Source organism: Vipera ursinii (assembly GCF_947247035.1).
Source record: "Vipera ursinii genome assembly, chromosome: Z".
In the NCBI taxonomy this organism is placed as follows: domain Eukaryota; kingdom Metazoa; phylum Chordata; class Lepidosauria; order Squamata; family Viperidae; genus Vipera; species Vipera ursinii.
In genome coordinates this window covers 10,284,294-10,300,948 of record NC_139517.1, presented here as the reverse complement: position 1 = coordinate 10,300,948, position 16,655 = coordinate 10,284,294, and the positions used below count along the sequence as shown (strand labels likewise).

The following is a 16,655-nucleotide window of genomic DNA, read 5'->3' as shown; positions in this document are numbered from 1 at the left end:
TTCCAGAATTCCACAGCTAGCTCAGCTGGCTGTGGAATTCTGGGAGTTGAAGTCCAGACATCTTCAAGTTGCCAAGATTGAGAGACACTGATGTTGAAAGAAAAATCATCAGGGACCAGTCCAAGCTGGGAATAAAGAAAATGGAGGCTGTTTGGAAGGAAGATTCTTTATTGAGTTGCCAGAAACTTCAGTGACACTGCATGTGTTTCTGGGGTGGCTGAACACATGGAACTGGGAATGGTGGGTTTTATACCATCTTGGGCTTTTGTGTTTGGAGTTGTTCCTGTTCCTGTGGCATGAACTTTGGCCTGAGATTCAGTGTGCCCTTTTGGTATTCTAATGGTGCTGGGTTAATCCTATTATGTCCTAAAGGCCATGTCCTGCTTCTCTGGGACTGGGGCTGATGGCTATGTCCTGTGTTGGATGTTTGGGTGAGCGGCTGCTGGTTCTAATTCTATCACTCTGCTATTGTTAGCTATCTGTTTTGCTGCCAGGGATTTCAAAATATTTTGCCTTGAATTGGCTTCTGCCTGGTAGTATTTGCTCATGAATGGGGCCTGAGTCTTTCTGAATGGGATTATCAAATCTGCACTTCCACAGAGCTGGCCTGCTCAATTTCTGTTTGGGGCTATTAAGAAAAACTGAGCCTGCTTTTCTGCCTTTAAGATCCTTTGGGGAAATATAATATTCTGCCTTTTTAATATTCCCCAAAATATTTCCTTCTCTGGGGGAGGGTGTGTGTGACCTCCAACACTGACTTAGAAAATTTGAAAAGGGGATGTATTAGAAGATATATCATGCATCAACAGTTTGTCATCCACAGGTAGTCCTCAACTTACAACCATCGTTTAATGAACGTTTGAAGTTACAACATTTGGTCACATGATCAAAATTTGAGCACTTGTCAATTAGCCCATATTTACAATGGTTGGGGTATCTCAGTGACATGTGAACACTATTTGCAACTTCAGACGAACAAAGTCAATGGGGAAAGCTGGATTCACTTAACATATGGTTCATTTTAACGACCGTATGATTGGCTTAATGATCATGGCAGAAGAGAACATGAAATCAGGCACAGCTCACTTAACAAAGTCCAGTCCCAATTGTGGTTGTAAGTCGACAAGTACCTTTATCCATAAAAGATGGAATCAAACAAGAAGAAAATGTTAAGGGTGCCAGATATGCAATTCTCTGTGAGTATTTTGTGCAGACTATTTGGGGCTGCAAATTTGGAAAAAAAATGAGATGACAAATACAAAGCAGATTGCCCTATCATACACTTTTGATTAATGCCTCTGAAGGAGTAATACCCTGGGGGAAAAATGTGGGGCTAACTTTTTAATTCAGCCCAGGTGTAAGAAATGGAAAGTGTTGCGTGCTTTCTCTTTTAATAAACACATCTTCAATTCTCATTCTATTTAGGACCACAGGTGATATTAAGGATGGAGTATAAAAAGCCCTAAGAGCTTCCAAACATTTGAGGAGCAGAAGGGTAAATAGCAACTCCATCTCGGACTTTCAGCTACACACACACACACACACACACACAGAGAGAGAGAGAGAGAGAGAGAGAGAGAGAGAGAGAGAGAGAGAGAGAGAGAGAGAGAGAGAGAGAGATAAACCCCTTCCTTTTTTTCACACTAATCATTTTCCTTCTGGCTCACTTGAACACTTCCTTCCTTCCTTCCTTCCTTCCTTCCTTCCTTCCTTCCTTCCTTCCTTCCTTCCTTCCTTCCGTCCTTTCTTTCCCAAATATACAGTACATTTTATCTGAATTATTGTGCATTCATTACTTTTAAAATTACTATTAAAATTAACATTTTAATAGACATTGGGGGGGGGGGGTTTCCTGCATTTTTCCTGATGTTGCTTAATTGAAAAACAAAACAAGCAAATGCCATCCATGCTTATATCTGTGAGCAGTTCTGACCTTCGTTTTCTGGGAAAGCTCTAGTTTTGCAGTTTGCTAATTCTATGCTTATGTGCATCTGTGTTTGTATACCAGAATATTTGATTCAACTGATTCTGCAATCACTATCGGCACCCATGGACACAATTAAACAAGTAGGGACCTCTACAGTGGACACCAAAGAATTAAGAAAGCGTTTGCCATCTCTATATTCCAGGTGTGGCACTGCTCTAGGTGGGTCATTTAGATCAGCATTTTCAGACTTTATTAGAGCTCTGATAATTTTCTCAGTTACTAAGAAAATGTTTTCCAGTTATGAAAACTGTTATGAAGTTAGGAAGAGATTTCTCCTGCTTGGGTGAGGGGTTGGACTAGATGACCTACAGGTTCCCTTCCAACTCTGTTATTCTATTCTATTCTATCCCCAATGACCATCACCCCCACAATGTCCATCCCTGCCCTCTCCCCCGCGAAATAAGGTCTTCTCCTAGAATGAACTAAAGGATTTTTTCATGCTCCAATTCCCAACTCTGACTTGGATCCAGTTCAATTTCTCTGCAGCACAGAGGGATTGCAGTTGATGAGCAATGCCTAGTCATGAATAAAAAGTGCACAAACATCCCATTTCTGAATCTTCATGTGCATGAATTGTTAGCAGTCTCTAAGCTAGAACAAAATTTGCTGTCTCTCTTTTTCCTCCTCTGACCCCAGAGGTTGTCTGCACCATCTTTGGTATCCTTTACTAACATTTTAATAAGATTCCCTGAGAAGAATACAAGTCTGGTGTCTCCACATTGGTTCTCTGGAGTTGCTACTAAGGATATATTTTCTGGAGCAGCAAGATAGAAAAGTAAGTATAATGAAATTCAGCTCTTTTCTCTTGTCCTTCCCCTCTCCAAAAAGAGAATGAGATGTGGTTGGATTTTCTTTCTTTCTTTCTTTCTTTCTTTCTTTCTTTCTTTCTTTCTTTCTTTCTTTCTTTCTTTTTCTTTCTTTCTTCTTTCTTTCTTTCTTTCTTTTCCTTCCTTCCTTCCTTCCTTCCTTTTTCTTTCTTTCTTCTTTCTTTCTTTCTTTCCTTCTTTCTTTCTTTCTTTCTTTTCCTTCCTTCCTTCCTTCCTTCCTTTTTCTTTCTTTCTTTCTTTCTTTCTTTCTTTCTTTCTTTCTTTCTTTCTTTCTTTCTTTCTTTCTTTCTTTCTTTCTTTCTTTCTTCCTTCCTTCCTTCCTTCCTTCCTTCCTTTCTTTCTTTCTTTTCCTTCCTTCCTTCCTTCCTTCCTTCCTTCCTTGTTCAAAGATTATGAGTTCCAAAGCTGAACCTGTGACATTTAAACCACATCAGAGGCTAAATCCTAACAACCTTGTTCAAATGCAAAGTCCTCTCTACTATTTTTTACACCTTTCTGTCCATTTAGCCATTTACCTGGCCTCTGCTGTCTTTGCATCTACTGCAGCCTGTTCCCAGATCCTTTTTAAAAAAATGCATTGTCCATTTAATTTCCAGTGCAAGACTTTTCCAAGCTGGTGCCCACTAGGTTCATTGCACTTCAACTTCCAATGTTTAATTTTTGTGGGTGCCTTCAAGTCCGGCTTCGACTCCTGTTTTACTGACTGAACAAGTCCCTATAGTTTGCTTGGAAAGGTTTTTTGGGGATGTGGTTTGTCATTACCTGTTTCCTAGGGCTGAGGGAGCATGACTGGCCCAAGGTCATCAAGATGGCTTTGTGCCTAAATGGGACTAGAATCCACAGTCTATTTGATGACATAACCACTACACCAAACTGTTTTATTCTCCTGCCTTTTTCTTGTAACTTTTGAGAATAGCTACACCATGCTGTCCTTGGTGACCAAAACATTTTCTTAACTAATTCCCTTGAAGGAGATAAAGCACCAAGGAATGGGTATCTGCTTTTGCTTCCAGAATTATCAGCAGGTCTTTTTCGATTCCTGATTTGCTAATCCTTAATGCATTATGCTGCTGTACAGTATATCATTTCAACTCATGCTTAAGAAGGACTCTGAGCAGTTCCATCTAGTGCCAAGCAGAGCTTTAGAAGCAGTTGCTACAGCAGTCCTCAAAGAACACCTATTGGTGTTTGCAGGTGAGTAAAAATTTAGAATGAATTGAAGGAACCATTCTTCTTCCAGCAAAAGACAAACATAAGACTACTTGTCATGCCCAAAGCATCTGCCTTGAACCTGTTGAGATCCAGGTAATGTTTAAAAATTCTGTGGATTTTGGTTTTCCTTTTCTTCCTTCATTCTCTTTTATTTCTATGACATTCCTTCTCTGGCTATAAACCTGAGAACAAGGAGAATAATTTTGTGTTCTGTAATGTGTTCTGAATGTCCTTGCAGCTGGAGTACAAGCAATGGTTGAAATAACCACATAATGAATAATATCTATAGCAAATGTTCTAGAGATGAAGGGAGAAGAACGTACTAGAGAGAAGTGGAGGTGAAGAGAGGGAAAGATCACAAAAACAGATGCACCATAAAAAAATTTAAGGAGGTTATGGATTCCAGAGGAACATCGTTAATTTAATTTGCTTTCTACATTTTGCAAAAGCGCTGATATAAACATAGTTATACTGTATATAACATCTGAACTGTGTGAAGTAAAACAAATTAAAATTAACCTAATATTGCTATCAAGCCTTAGTTTTCTACCTTTTTAATAGCTTATAGATAACTATGAGTCATTCAACTTCTGCTTGCTCTCTTATATACACAATATGTATATTGGAGAATGGTCTGTTTCATCACAAAGACAAACCTTTGAACAGAAGTGCAGAATCTACCTTGTTTTGGAGCTGATAGATGAATAATATCTGGATCATTAGAACAGAAAGGAAGGCAGATGATCCACAAGTCAACCTTAACTTGACTTCATCTATGATGGAGGTAGCTCATTCATGATCTGTTTTCCCCTCCCAATTTTCTAGGTAAGAACTGAATGGCATGGAGAAACAAGACTATGGTGACCGAATTTGTTCTGCTGGGCCTCTCTTCATCTTGGGAGATGCAGCTGTTCCTATTTATCTTCTTCCTCCTCCTTTATGCAGTAACTCTCCTCAGCAACATCCTTATCATCCTGGCAACTTCAAAGAACCATCACCTTTACAACTCACCCATGTTCTTCCTGTTGAGTCATTTGGCTTTCCTAGATATCTGCTTGGCCTCTTTTGCGACGCCCAGGGCTCTCCTTGGTTTTCTTACCCAGCGTCAAGCTATCTCCTTCAAGAGTTGCATGACACAAATCTTCTTCCTTCACCTCTTTGGAGGCAGTGAGATGCTTTTGCTAACAGTTATGGCCTATGACCGATATGTGGCCATCTGTCACCCTCTTCACTATGCTTCAGTCATGAGCCGGCGCCACTGTATAAGCTTTGTGCTAGCCTCGTGGACTGGTGGGCTCCTCCACACCAGTGTGCAGTTGGGTTTCATTCTAAGTGTGCCATTCTGTGGGCCCAATCAGATAGACAACTTCTTCTGTGATATCCCCTTGGTCATCAAGCTAGCCTGTGTGGACCCTTATCCCTTAGAGGTCATGATGGTGACCAACAGTGGTATTTTATCATTGTTGTGCTTTGTGGCATTGCTTGTCTCCTATGGACTCATACTTTCCACATTTCATTCCAGACACCTCTCTGAGGGTTCTTCAAAAGCTTTGTCTACATGTACTTCACATCTCCTGGTTCTCATCCTGTACTTTGGACCTTGCATATTCATTTACCTGCGTCCACATACCCATTTCGTGTTTGACAAAGTGATCTCTGTCTTCTATACTGCAGTTACCCCTTTTCTCAATCCTGCCATCTATGCGCTGAAGAATAAGGAGATGAGGGCTGCAATGGGGAAGATGGTGGCAAGGCAGTTGGGACAGGTCTCTGCACAAGTTCCCGTTCATCCAGCAGTAAGACTTTCCTTGCAGAGACACAAAAAGAATTGGTGTCCACGCAGGCCAGTCTTGAACTCAGTGTCATTGTTACATATCATTTAATCTATGGTTTGTTGAATTAAAGGGTTGATTTGAAATAAATGGTCAAAACAACAAGAAACCCTATAAATCCAAATTAGGGACATTAATAGCTTTATCTATTTTCCCCTTACATTAATCAACTATAGAACAAAGTTCTCACTTTTAAGGTTAGTTTAGTTTAATGAAGAGAAGGACGAGGGGTGACATGATAGCAGGGTTCCAATGTCTCAGGGGCTGCCACAAAGAAGGGGCAGTCAAGCTAGTCTCCAAAGCACCTGAAGGCAGGACAAGAAGCAATGGATGGAAACTAATCAAGGAGAGAAGCAACCTAGAATTAAGAAGAAATTTCCTGACAGTGACAACAATTAATCAGTGGAACAACCTGCCTCCAGAAGTTGTGAATGCTCCAACACTGGAAGTTTTTAAGAAGAGACTGAATAGCCATTTGTCTGATATAGTATAGGGTCTCCAGCCTAACCAGGGGGTGGGACTAGAAGACCTCCAAGTCCCTTCCAACTTTATTATTATTATTATTATTATTAGTAGTAGTAGTAGTAGTAGTAGTAGTAGTAGTAGTAGTAGTATTGTTAGTATTATTAGTATTATTAGTATTATCATCATCATCATCATCACTTGCAGCATGGTTATGGAAGTACCAGATAATGTTCTGCTTTGTTGGCAGAGATGGAAAAGTTTCCTTGAATTGGCCAAGCTCCCAAAAGAAGCCAGCTTTTGCTTTGAATTCTTGTGTCCTATAAATCAAACTTTCTTTTCGTACTCTATAAATCAAAAAGAAAAAAAGGGAGGGGGAAGTAGCAGCAAAGAGTGCCCTCCCTAAGAACACTGAAGCAAGGAGAGCAGAGATGATGAGCAAGATTCAGTCATTTCTGTTCTTCTACTGACCATAGCCTGGCCAGGTTTGGAAACACAGCAATAGTAAGCTGTAGTAGACCCTGGATAAACATGTCAGTTGGTCCTTGATTTACAATCGTTCATTTAGCAACCGTTCAGTTACAGGGGCACTGGGGGGGGGAAAGGTGTTTATAAATGGTCATCGCACTTACAACCGTCACAGCATCCCCATCGTCCCCTGATTGCGGGTGCTTGGCAATTGCACATTTATAATGGTTTGCACCATTCCAGGGTCACGTGATCGCCATTTGCAACCTTCCCAGCTGGCTTCCGACAAGCAGAGTCAGTGGGGGAAGCCAGATTCATTTAATGACTGCATGATTCGCTTAACAGCTGCAGTTATTTGTGGCAAAAAGGTCATAAAATCAGGTACGACTCACTGAACAAACCCCTTGCTTAGCCATGGGAATTCTGTCCCCCCCGTTGTGGCCATAAGCTGAGGACTGCCTGCATTGAAATTTTTCTCATGCAAATGTCTATGGAGGTTCTCAGTCATCCAGGTCATGGTTGTCCCAAAAGCTGCTTTTTCAGGAAGCAACTGGACTTTCTTGTTTTTCTTTGAAGACGTTTTGCTCCTCATCCAAGAAGCTTCTTCAGCTCTGACTAGATGGTGGGGAATGGAAGGATTCATATTCTTTGCAGACAGCTGGTCAATTGCATTCTTTTAGAGAGTTGTTAAGGCCATTTAGAGCAGGGGTCTTCAAACTCAGCCCTTTTATGACTCATGGACTTCAACTCCCAGAATTCCTCAGCCAGCATGCCTAGCTGAGAAATTCTGGGAGTTGAAGTCCATGAGTCATAAAAGGGCCGAGTTTGAAGACCTCTGATTTAGAGGTTTACCTGGGTCTCAGGGTCAAATGTGCAAATGGTGCAAATGTGTGTGATATGTGTGGAGCCTTCTTGGCTGAGGGATGTTTTCTGCCCTGGGTCCCTTCACTGTTGAGGACAAGTGGAGACTGTTGGGGATGAGTCTGTGTTGTCTGCCTCTCAAACTGAAGAGCAAATGGTTCCTGTAGTCTGCAATGTTTTCTGGAAATCCATTCATACTCCCTCACCATTCGAAGAGTGTTCATCCCAAAGTGCATCGCTAAAGGTCTGTGGAGATTCTCAGTCATCCAGGTCAGGGAAGCTTCTTGGATGAGAAGCGAAACGTCTTCAAAGAAAAAAACAAGAAAGTCCAATTGCCTCTCGGATTCTGATGCAAATATGCCCTCAGCTCTTCAAATCTCTGTTAGGGCTGAGATTAATCATGGGTTGGTCTTACTTTCAGGACCATTAGAGAGTACAGAATCTCTTCTGTTCAACATCAAGCATCATCAGAACTTTCACCAAAGTAGTTTAGCTTATAATCCTTTCTAGTTATCTTGAGACTAGATTGGCTTCAAAGACTCAACCCACATATTCGTTGTGGTCAGAGCCAACAGATCCCTAGACATAGAGATCTGCAAACACCCTCCTCCCCCCCCTCCCCCCTCCCCCATTACTCACTCTTCTGCACCCTAGAAGAACAGACGTTTTATCCTGGCTTCCCGATTAAAAATGCAGATTGTGCTGAAGGATTTGGAAAGGGGAAATTGCAAAAACTGCCCCACATCAATTCTGATGAAAGTCATCAAAGCCTTGCAAGAGGCTGGTGGTGCATAGTGGTGAATGAATCCTTGGCAGAGAAGATGGTGGTGCTGACCTTGATTGAGGAAGTAGCCTCTGCTCAAGCGATCATCATTAACTTGGTTAGTTTGGAGAACGAGTGATATGTCTCAAACCTGCCTTTGACAACAGAAGTTATTGAAGAGGTGTAATTGCAGAGAAACATGGGGGGAAAAAACAATTGGGACCCTTTTCAGCCATGCTTCAGACTGACCCATAGTACTAAGATGACACTGATTACTCTTTTGGGATGATGCGCGGTAAAACCAGAATGGGGAAGGATGAGCTTCCTAGTCCATGGGCTGTTTGGCTTTTGAGCAAGAAATAATTTTATAAACTTTATGCATGATTGACTTGCGAGGCCAGTGTGTTGTGCAATTAGTTCACATGGTGTAATAAGATGGAGGGTTTGTGTCACTGTAAGTTGGGGGGTGGGGACACGAAGGGAGGCTCAGCCAATCTCAATGTATACATGGTTGTACTTTGACAATAAAGGTTCATTCATTCATTCATTCATTCCTGTTTGATTTTTGACCTGCAATTGTTATCCTCATTCACAATATTCTTCTGAAGCATCTCTGTAGGTGTTGAATGGGTGGAATGGTCAGCCACCTCCTTCCTCCAGGGCCAGTTGTATTTTGGTGATGGAAGGAGAAATGAGGTTCAGATGGAAGGCCCTCCAGTGTACACCTCCACAGGGACTATGTATCTTCTATTATTTAGCATGTATGTGAAGCTTCTGGAAGTGGACACCCATCAACATGGGGTCAGATATCACCAGCACGTTGGTGGTACTTGTGTATCTCAGCTCTGATCTGAAAAGAAAATGTCAAAATGCTGTTCCAGTGTCTGCAGGCTGCAGAGTGTAAATATGGAGGAACATACTGTACGTAGACTCAATCCATGCAAGATAGAATGTTATGGGCACAAAGGCCAACATGTCTGGGCTTTGTTGGTCCTGGGTAGAATTGTAACTAGTCCTCTTTGATTTGGTTTGATAGATTAAAATTTGGGCATTCTTCTGGTCTCTCAATTTCTTGCTCAGTGACCAGATGGACACTCCCTTAACAGCAGTAGGAAGCTAGGGAAAGAAAAGCAAGTTTATTTAGATGCCTTTTGTTGAAGTAGATGTGGCTGGAGAGGACCAATGGTTGAAGGGAATGGGCCCTTGGGAACATTGCAGGATGAAGAGCATGGGTTTACGTTTTTTTGCAGTCCACAGCTCCCTTCGTTCATTTTTCCCCTAACAAGTGGCAAGGAGTTCCACTGGTGAGGAGAGGAGGAGGACGAAGAAGAAGGAGGTTTGCTGAGATCATAAGGGGAGGGATAACCTATATCTGTCTCAAAAGAAAGATGACCCGATGGGTTATGGGTTGATTAATTAAATGAGTCCTTGTTTTAACATTATCTTGACAGAACAAAGAAATATTTGCTTGCTAGGTTTTTTGGCATCTAAAGTTCAAAATGAGAATTCTACCCTGGCCTTGAGTTTCATGGCCCACTGGAGATGACTCAACCCATCAGTCAAAACTATATTCCATTGGGGAAGGTAAAAGGTAAAGGTAAAGATTCTTCCGCACATGCGTGCTAGTCGTTTCCAACTCTAGGGGCCGGTGCTCATCTCCGTTTCAAAGCCGAAGAGCCAGCGCTTGTCCAAGGACATCTCCGTGGTCATGTGGCCGGCATGACTAGACGCCAAAGGTGCACGGAACGCTGTTACCTTCCCACCGTAGTGGTCCCTATTTTTCTACTTGCATTTTTTACGTGCTTTCGAACTGCTAGGTTGGCAGAAGCTGGGATGAGTAACAGGCGCTTACTCTGTTACACGGCACTCAGGATTCAACCCACCAAACTGCCAACCTTCTGATCGACAAGCTCAGCGTCCTAACCCACTGAGCTGCCGCATCCCTACCCATTGGGGAAACTCTACTGCAAATTTAGCCATTCTCCTGTCTTCTTCCAGTTATTTTCCTGGGTCTGTTGCTAGGACTTGTAATTTTGACTCACTAACTTTTTAACAAGCCTCCTGAGTGTTGGGTGAACTTGTTCCCTGGGAAACTGAACATATATCTTTATCTTCAGGGATCGGAGGTTACTTAGCCTGACACGGAACCACCATCAATGACTGTGATGTAAGTCGTCTTTTTTTAAAACAAAACAAAACAAAACAAAAATCCACTCTTTTATTCTCTCTCCTTTCCTTTCTTAATCTTCCATCTCGCTGAACATCTGGAGTCTTGTTAGAAGCCACTAATCTTAGGTGAGACACTTAGGAAAATAATATCTTTCCCAGTGAGCTTGATTTGACAACTCCATCTTTGCTCAAATCTTATCTTTTTTTTCCCTTAAAAGATTACAAGCTGTCTTGCTATCTTAGAGAGAAGATAGAGAGATATAGAGAGAAGTTCCTCAGTGGTGGATTCCAGAATGACTTACATTTCTACCCAGAACATTTGGTCCGAGTGACCAACCCAGACTGGAAATTCATACATTGTTTAACATTTGTCGCCTCTCAAATTAATGTGAGTCCACTACTTACCTATGCCTTTTTGTGATGTTATAAGCACCCACGTGATACTGGGCTAGTGTCTTTGGATGTTTTTATCTCACCATTATATTTATTGTTAACTATTATGACTACTGCCATTTTAGGTAACCCACCTAAATTGACAGGTTCAGATGATTAGTCTTGGCCCTCACTAATCTTCTGCAATTAATTGGGTGCCTGGTGTCTTGACAGAGGAAAAGAAGCCAGAAGTTATTTAAATAATATTTTTCTCAGGAAGCTGTTGCATTGCAGGTAACTATTTATCAATGGAATTTCTTGCACAGGGTAACCATCGCTGTTGCATCCTAAAGGTGCTTTTTCACGAGGCAACTGTTGTTTCATTGCTGTTTCATGGTTGTAACTTCTCTGCCTGTGAATGACCATCCTGGCTTCCACAGGTTATGAGTTCTGCTCCCATCAACCTCCACCAGCAGAGCTTTGGACCGGGGTGGGGAGATCTATTTTTTAACACATCGAGAGGGTGCTCTTTGCAGTATCTACTGTAAAAAAAAATGGCACCTGCTTTAGAGAAAATCAAGCAAGAGATAAGAGAAAATTTTGAAAAGAGGGTTTGCTTATCTATAAGTCCTAGATGTGGAAACCTGTGAAGCAAAATCTAACTTAAAAGTCTGGTAATGAAAAAGAGAGGATCCATAGCTCCAGGATCTCCAAGTCACTGTGGAACAGATCCCAATTTTAGCTCCTATTGTTGCATGAATGAGACGGCAGGAAACCATTGAAATGCTTGTGGTTGGTTGGATCAATATGTGTTTTAGAGGGTCAGATTATTTTTGTCATCGTCGTCATCATCATCATCATCATGAATTATTTTAATCCTGAATCTTGAAAATCTAAAAATATAAGCCTGGTTACTTATAGAGGGGCAGGAGAAAAGGAACAGGTTGGAAATTACTGGCTAAAACCATGCTGGGAAAAGATGTCTAGACATCCTTATTTCCAAAATTCTTGGAACTCCTGGTGATACATTGACTATATTAGAATTCTTTCCAAGATCAAAGAATTTAAAAAATGATGGGGACATCCAATATTTCCCATGTCAACCAACATGCAAGTGAGATTGAGAAAGTGGTAGATTTAAGTTGCCAACTATTAATCAATCAGCATTGCAGTTGAGCAAGGATTTGAAGTAGACTTCTGTTGCAAAAATACATTGTCCCTCTATGAAACTACTTTTTGAGAGACTTCTAGTCTATGAAGGGGGTAATCAATCAGGGAACCCAAGGAGGACAAGACTTGCAGTAGCACGAATAAGCTTAGGGTCTCCCTTGAGCTGATGGAAAACAATAAAATGAGGGGTGATATACTCAGTGGGAACAAGTAGCCAGAAAAAAATGGAAAAAAATAACAGCCTTCTCTGCTTAGCATTCATTGCTTTAATCCTCATTCTGCAAGCCGCTTATTGAATCTTATTGGGCGAAAGTGGACTAGACAAAGAAAGGATTAGATAAAGGGGAAATTTCTCTCTGTTGAGTTAAGCATTCGGTACCTTTATGAGTATATCTTCAGCTTGCTTGGTAACAGTGAAGAAGTGGCTTGCAAATGCCTTCTGCTAGAAGGTTTTTCCAACTTTCTGGTCCAGTCTACAATCCTGGGGCCCCGGTGATCTCTTCTCCAAGTATTAACTGGGTTCAATCCTGCTTGCTTTTTGAGATCAGCCAAGACTGACTAGGTGCCACCTAAGTAGCTGGGTGACTAGAAGGGCTGCTAGGAGAAAAGGAAGACGTGGTGATAGATAGCATGGGTCTCTAGAGGCTTTTGATTTAGGGGACACTCCAGTTTGCAGTCCCAACAGCAAAACAACCTTAACAGCTTACCTGTAATTTGCAGCTGGAAGCAAACTTTGCAATGGACATTTGTTAGGATATTGAATTTAGTAGCTGGAACAGTAAAGCGTACAATAGGCCAGAACACACAGTTCTAGTTAATTAGTTAGAAAGTGCTGACTCGTTTATGAATCGATCTATGCTACGATGGGTTGTTGTAAGTATGAAGGGGGCATTTCCCTCCCCCCCTTTTTAAACTTCTGTATACTGTTTTAGATTTACTTCTGGATACTCCTGTGTTCCTGACTATCTTTATGTTCTTCCTTTTCTGGATGATGATAAAGACTGCTGTAAATTAAAATGTTAAATATATTTATACTACGGTAAAAGGGACGCGGTGGCTAAGGGACGCGGTAGCTCAGTGGGTTAGGACGCTGAGCTTGTCGATCAGAAGGTCGGCAGTTTGGTGGGTCGAATCCCGAGTGCCGCGTAACACAGTGAGCGCCTGTTACTCGTCCCAGCTTCTGCCAACCTAGCAGTTCAAAAGTACATAAAAATGCAAGTAGAAAAATAGGGACTGCTACAGTGGGAAGGTAACAGCATTCCGTGCGCCTTTGGCATCTAGTCATGCCGGCTACATGACCACGGAGACGTCTTCGGACAAGCACTGGCTCTTCGGCTTTGAAATGGAGATGAGCACCGGCCTCTAGAGTCAGAAACGACTAGCACGCATGTGCGGGGGAAACTTTACCTTTACCTTTACCTAAAAGACTACAAGTTTCTGTCAGTGTCTCTGACTTTATTAGGACAGTTGCTGTGCAATTCCTTGACAACGGAGGGAGTGGAGGAGAAAACATGTGTTTCACTTGGGGACAAGGGGCATGCAGCGGTGTTCTGGTAAATGTTTATGGATGTTCTGGTAAATGTTTATGGATCGGCTCTGCCATTTCCACTGCTGCTATCCCACACTGTGCCACCATCTGTGGAACAGGTGATCAGCACACTAGGCCCAGTGTGACTCAGCTATGCTCTCAACTGGCTTGCAAAATTCGAGAAAAAATAAATAACAGTTGGTTCTAGCAAACTACCCCAAGATGGCTCCAGCACTCTATTGGCTATGTCTCTTTCTGGTTCTCTGTGTCTTCCCCCTATGATCAGATTGACAAATTGATATTACTATGGTAAGAACACATTCCCCCCCCCCAATCCTTTTTAACTATGCTCCCCCCCAAAATCACAAGGAATAAAGCTCAGGGGGGGATAAAATACAGAAATAATGTTTCACTCATGAAGCTGCTGGCTATTGCAAAAAGCAGAAACGTTGAAACAAGCCTGTAGATTTGCAAAGAGACCTTGCTAAAGATAATAGACAGAGTAAAGATAAGTGGATAAAATTACATTTGTCTGACAGGATTAAAACCCAAGGAAGTCAGTATTTGAGACCTATGGCTAGCTTTTGCGAAACAAGCTAAACAAATCTAATAACAAAAGCACACAAAGCAAGCCTCCAAATTATGAAATGCTGTAAAACCGTATACAAATCCTTGCAGTCATCAAATCAATTTGTCAACTGTCCCAGAACTGCATGCTGTTGCTGGTTCTGCTCATCAATAAATAGACTTTCTTTCTTAAACAGCCTCCATTTTATTCCCAGCTTGGAACTGAACCTGATTTTTTCTTCCAACATTATAATAGAACAAAGAAAAGAAATCTGCAATCATCCTCTTTCTTTTCCTTTCTGTACGTCACCTATAGAAACTGGCCCTTTTTACAAGATGCTCCAAAGAAATCAATCCACGGTGGAAGAGTTTGTCCTGCTGGGCCTTTCCCAGACCAGAGAAATCCAACTGGCCCTCTTTCTCCTCTTTCTCCTATTTTATTCTCTGATAATGCCGGGAAACCTTCTCATCATCCTGACCATCCAGAAAGAACCTCAGCTGAACTCTCCCATGTACTTCTTCTTAGCCAACCTGGCTTTTCTGGACCTCTGCTACTGCTCCATCACTCCTCCCAAGATGCTGGTTGACTTCTTCTCCAGCCATAAGACCATCTCCTATAAGGGCTGCATACTCCAGATCTTCTTTCTTCATTGGTTAGGAGGCTCTGAAGTTATCCTTCTGGTTGACATGGCCATTGATCGCTATGTGGCCATTTGCCACCCTTTGCGCTACGCCAGCCTCATCAGCAAAGCGGTCTGCTACATGTTGGTCCTGGCAGCCTGGTGTGTAGGATTTATGCATTCTATCATCCAAGTAATTCTTATTCTCCCACTGCCGTTCTGTGGACCAAATAAATTAAATAATTTCTTCTGTGATATCACTCAGATCATCAAGTTGGCTTGCACTGACATATATGCACTGGAGTACATCATGTTCTTCAACAGTGGCTTGGCCACCTTGATGTGTTTCATCCTCCTCCTCATTTCCTATGGGGTCCTTTTGGTCAAAGTGAGAGCAAATTCTGACAAAGGAAAGAGTAAAGCCTTCTCTACATGCATCACACACATCATCATTATCTTCATCATGTTTGGTCCAGCTATCTACATCTACTGCCATCCCTTTCAAGAATTCTTCTTTGATAAGGTGGTGGCTGTTTTCCATACAGTGGTCTTCCCCTTGATGAACCCCATGATCTACACTTTGAGGAATAAGGAGATCAAGCAAGCCATGTTGAAGCTGTTGGGCAAAATTAAGGTTCAAAGCGGATGATAAAGATAATTCGTTCTCAAAGGCATTTGAAAATTTGCACCCTGCCCCTGATGCTACACATAGCCTGCTGAAAGTTTGTAAGCAAGTGGCAGAAAAACCACTCCGTTTCCTATAACTATCTGAAGATTGAAGTGAACCAAAGTCCACATTTAACTCAGGAACATCAGTCATAAACAATTCAAAGATCCAAGCGTTAAAGAAGAAAAAATAGGCAGGTAGGAGAAGGGTGGGAGCCTTTGAACTGTGGCGCTCAAGATGCCTATTATCCATCCCATGGACTGCAAAAATCACAAACAAAGAAGTCCGAGATTAAGCCTCACCAAAAATATCACTCGAAGCCAAGACCGCCAAACAAAGGCTATCATACTTTGGCCATGTGATGCTAGCTGACTCACTTGAAAACTCAATCCTGCTGGGAGTGATCAGCAGAAAAAGGAGAAGGGTCCACCTTAGTAATCATGTGTCATCCAAGTGTGGTGGACCTTCGTATAACAAATTCAGAGCCAGCCTAGGAAGGGTTTAGGGGAGCTGTAGCTGAAAGCATTGGGAGGACAGCCATCTGCTGACTTGCCTGCAGACCAGTGGTGGGATTCAAATACCTGAACAACTGGTTCTCTGCGTGGATGCAGGCCTGGTCCTCTGAGGCTTAGAACGGACTTCCGGAAGTGGCAACCATGCACTTCTGGTGGGCCGTTCTAGGCCTGGGTGGCCTCCTCCAGGCCTCCGAGGCCTAGAATGGACTTCCAGAAGCAGTGTGCATTCAGCTGGTTCTCCAAACTCAAATAAATAAATAAATAAATAGATAAAACTTTATTGTCAAAGTACAACATGTGTACATTGAGATTAGCTGAGCCTCCCCCCGTGCTCTCTCCCCCCAACACACAGTGACAACAAACCCTCCATCCCACCACACTATGTGAACCAACTACACCACACACCGGCCTCCCAAGTCAATTCTGCATAAGTTCACAAAGATTATATCCCATTTAGAAGCCTAACAGCCCACGGATAAAAGCTATTTTTCAGCCTGTTGGTACGGCTGGCTATACTCCTATATCTCCTACCAGATGGCAGGAGAGTAAAGAGATACCGTCCAGGGTGTAAGTCATCCCTGAGAATCTTCCTCACTCTTCCAAGGCAACGAGCCCTGGCAATGTCATCCAGTGGT

General features: G+C 42.2%; 3 protein-coding genes across 3 annotated transcripts in view; 2 read left to right on the top strand and 1 right to left on the bottom strand.

Annotated features, from left to right (window-relative positions):
• LOC310649375 (uncharacterized protein) overlaps positions 1 to 16,655 on the bottom strand; it is a 403,049-nt gene that overhangs the window by 174,440 nt on the left and 211,954 nt on the right. The gene's annotated exons all lie outside the window — the stretch shown is intronic.
• LOC310649962 (olfactory receptor 4K1-like) lies at positions 4,884 to 5,909 on the top strand (the record flags this gene model as incomplete). The annotated part of the gene is made up of 1 exon (XM_083378794.1): positions 4,884 to 5,909. The coding sequence occupies one exon, from the start codon at positions 4,884 to 4,886 to the stop codon at positions 5,907 to 5,909; it is 1,026 nt and encodes a 341-aa protein (XP_083234920.1).
• Positions 14,555 to 15,487, top strand: LOC310649122 (olfactory receptor 4N2-like; the record flags this gene model as incomplete). The annotated part of the gene is made up of 1 exon (XM_083377406.1): positions 14,555 to 15,487. One exon carries the CDS (start codon positions 14,555 to 14,557, stop codon positions 15,485 to 15,487), a length of 933 nt encoding a protein of 310 aa, XP_083233532.1.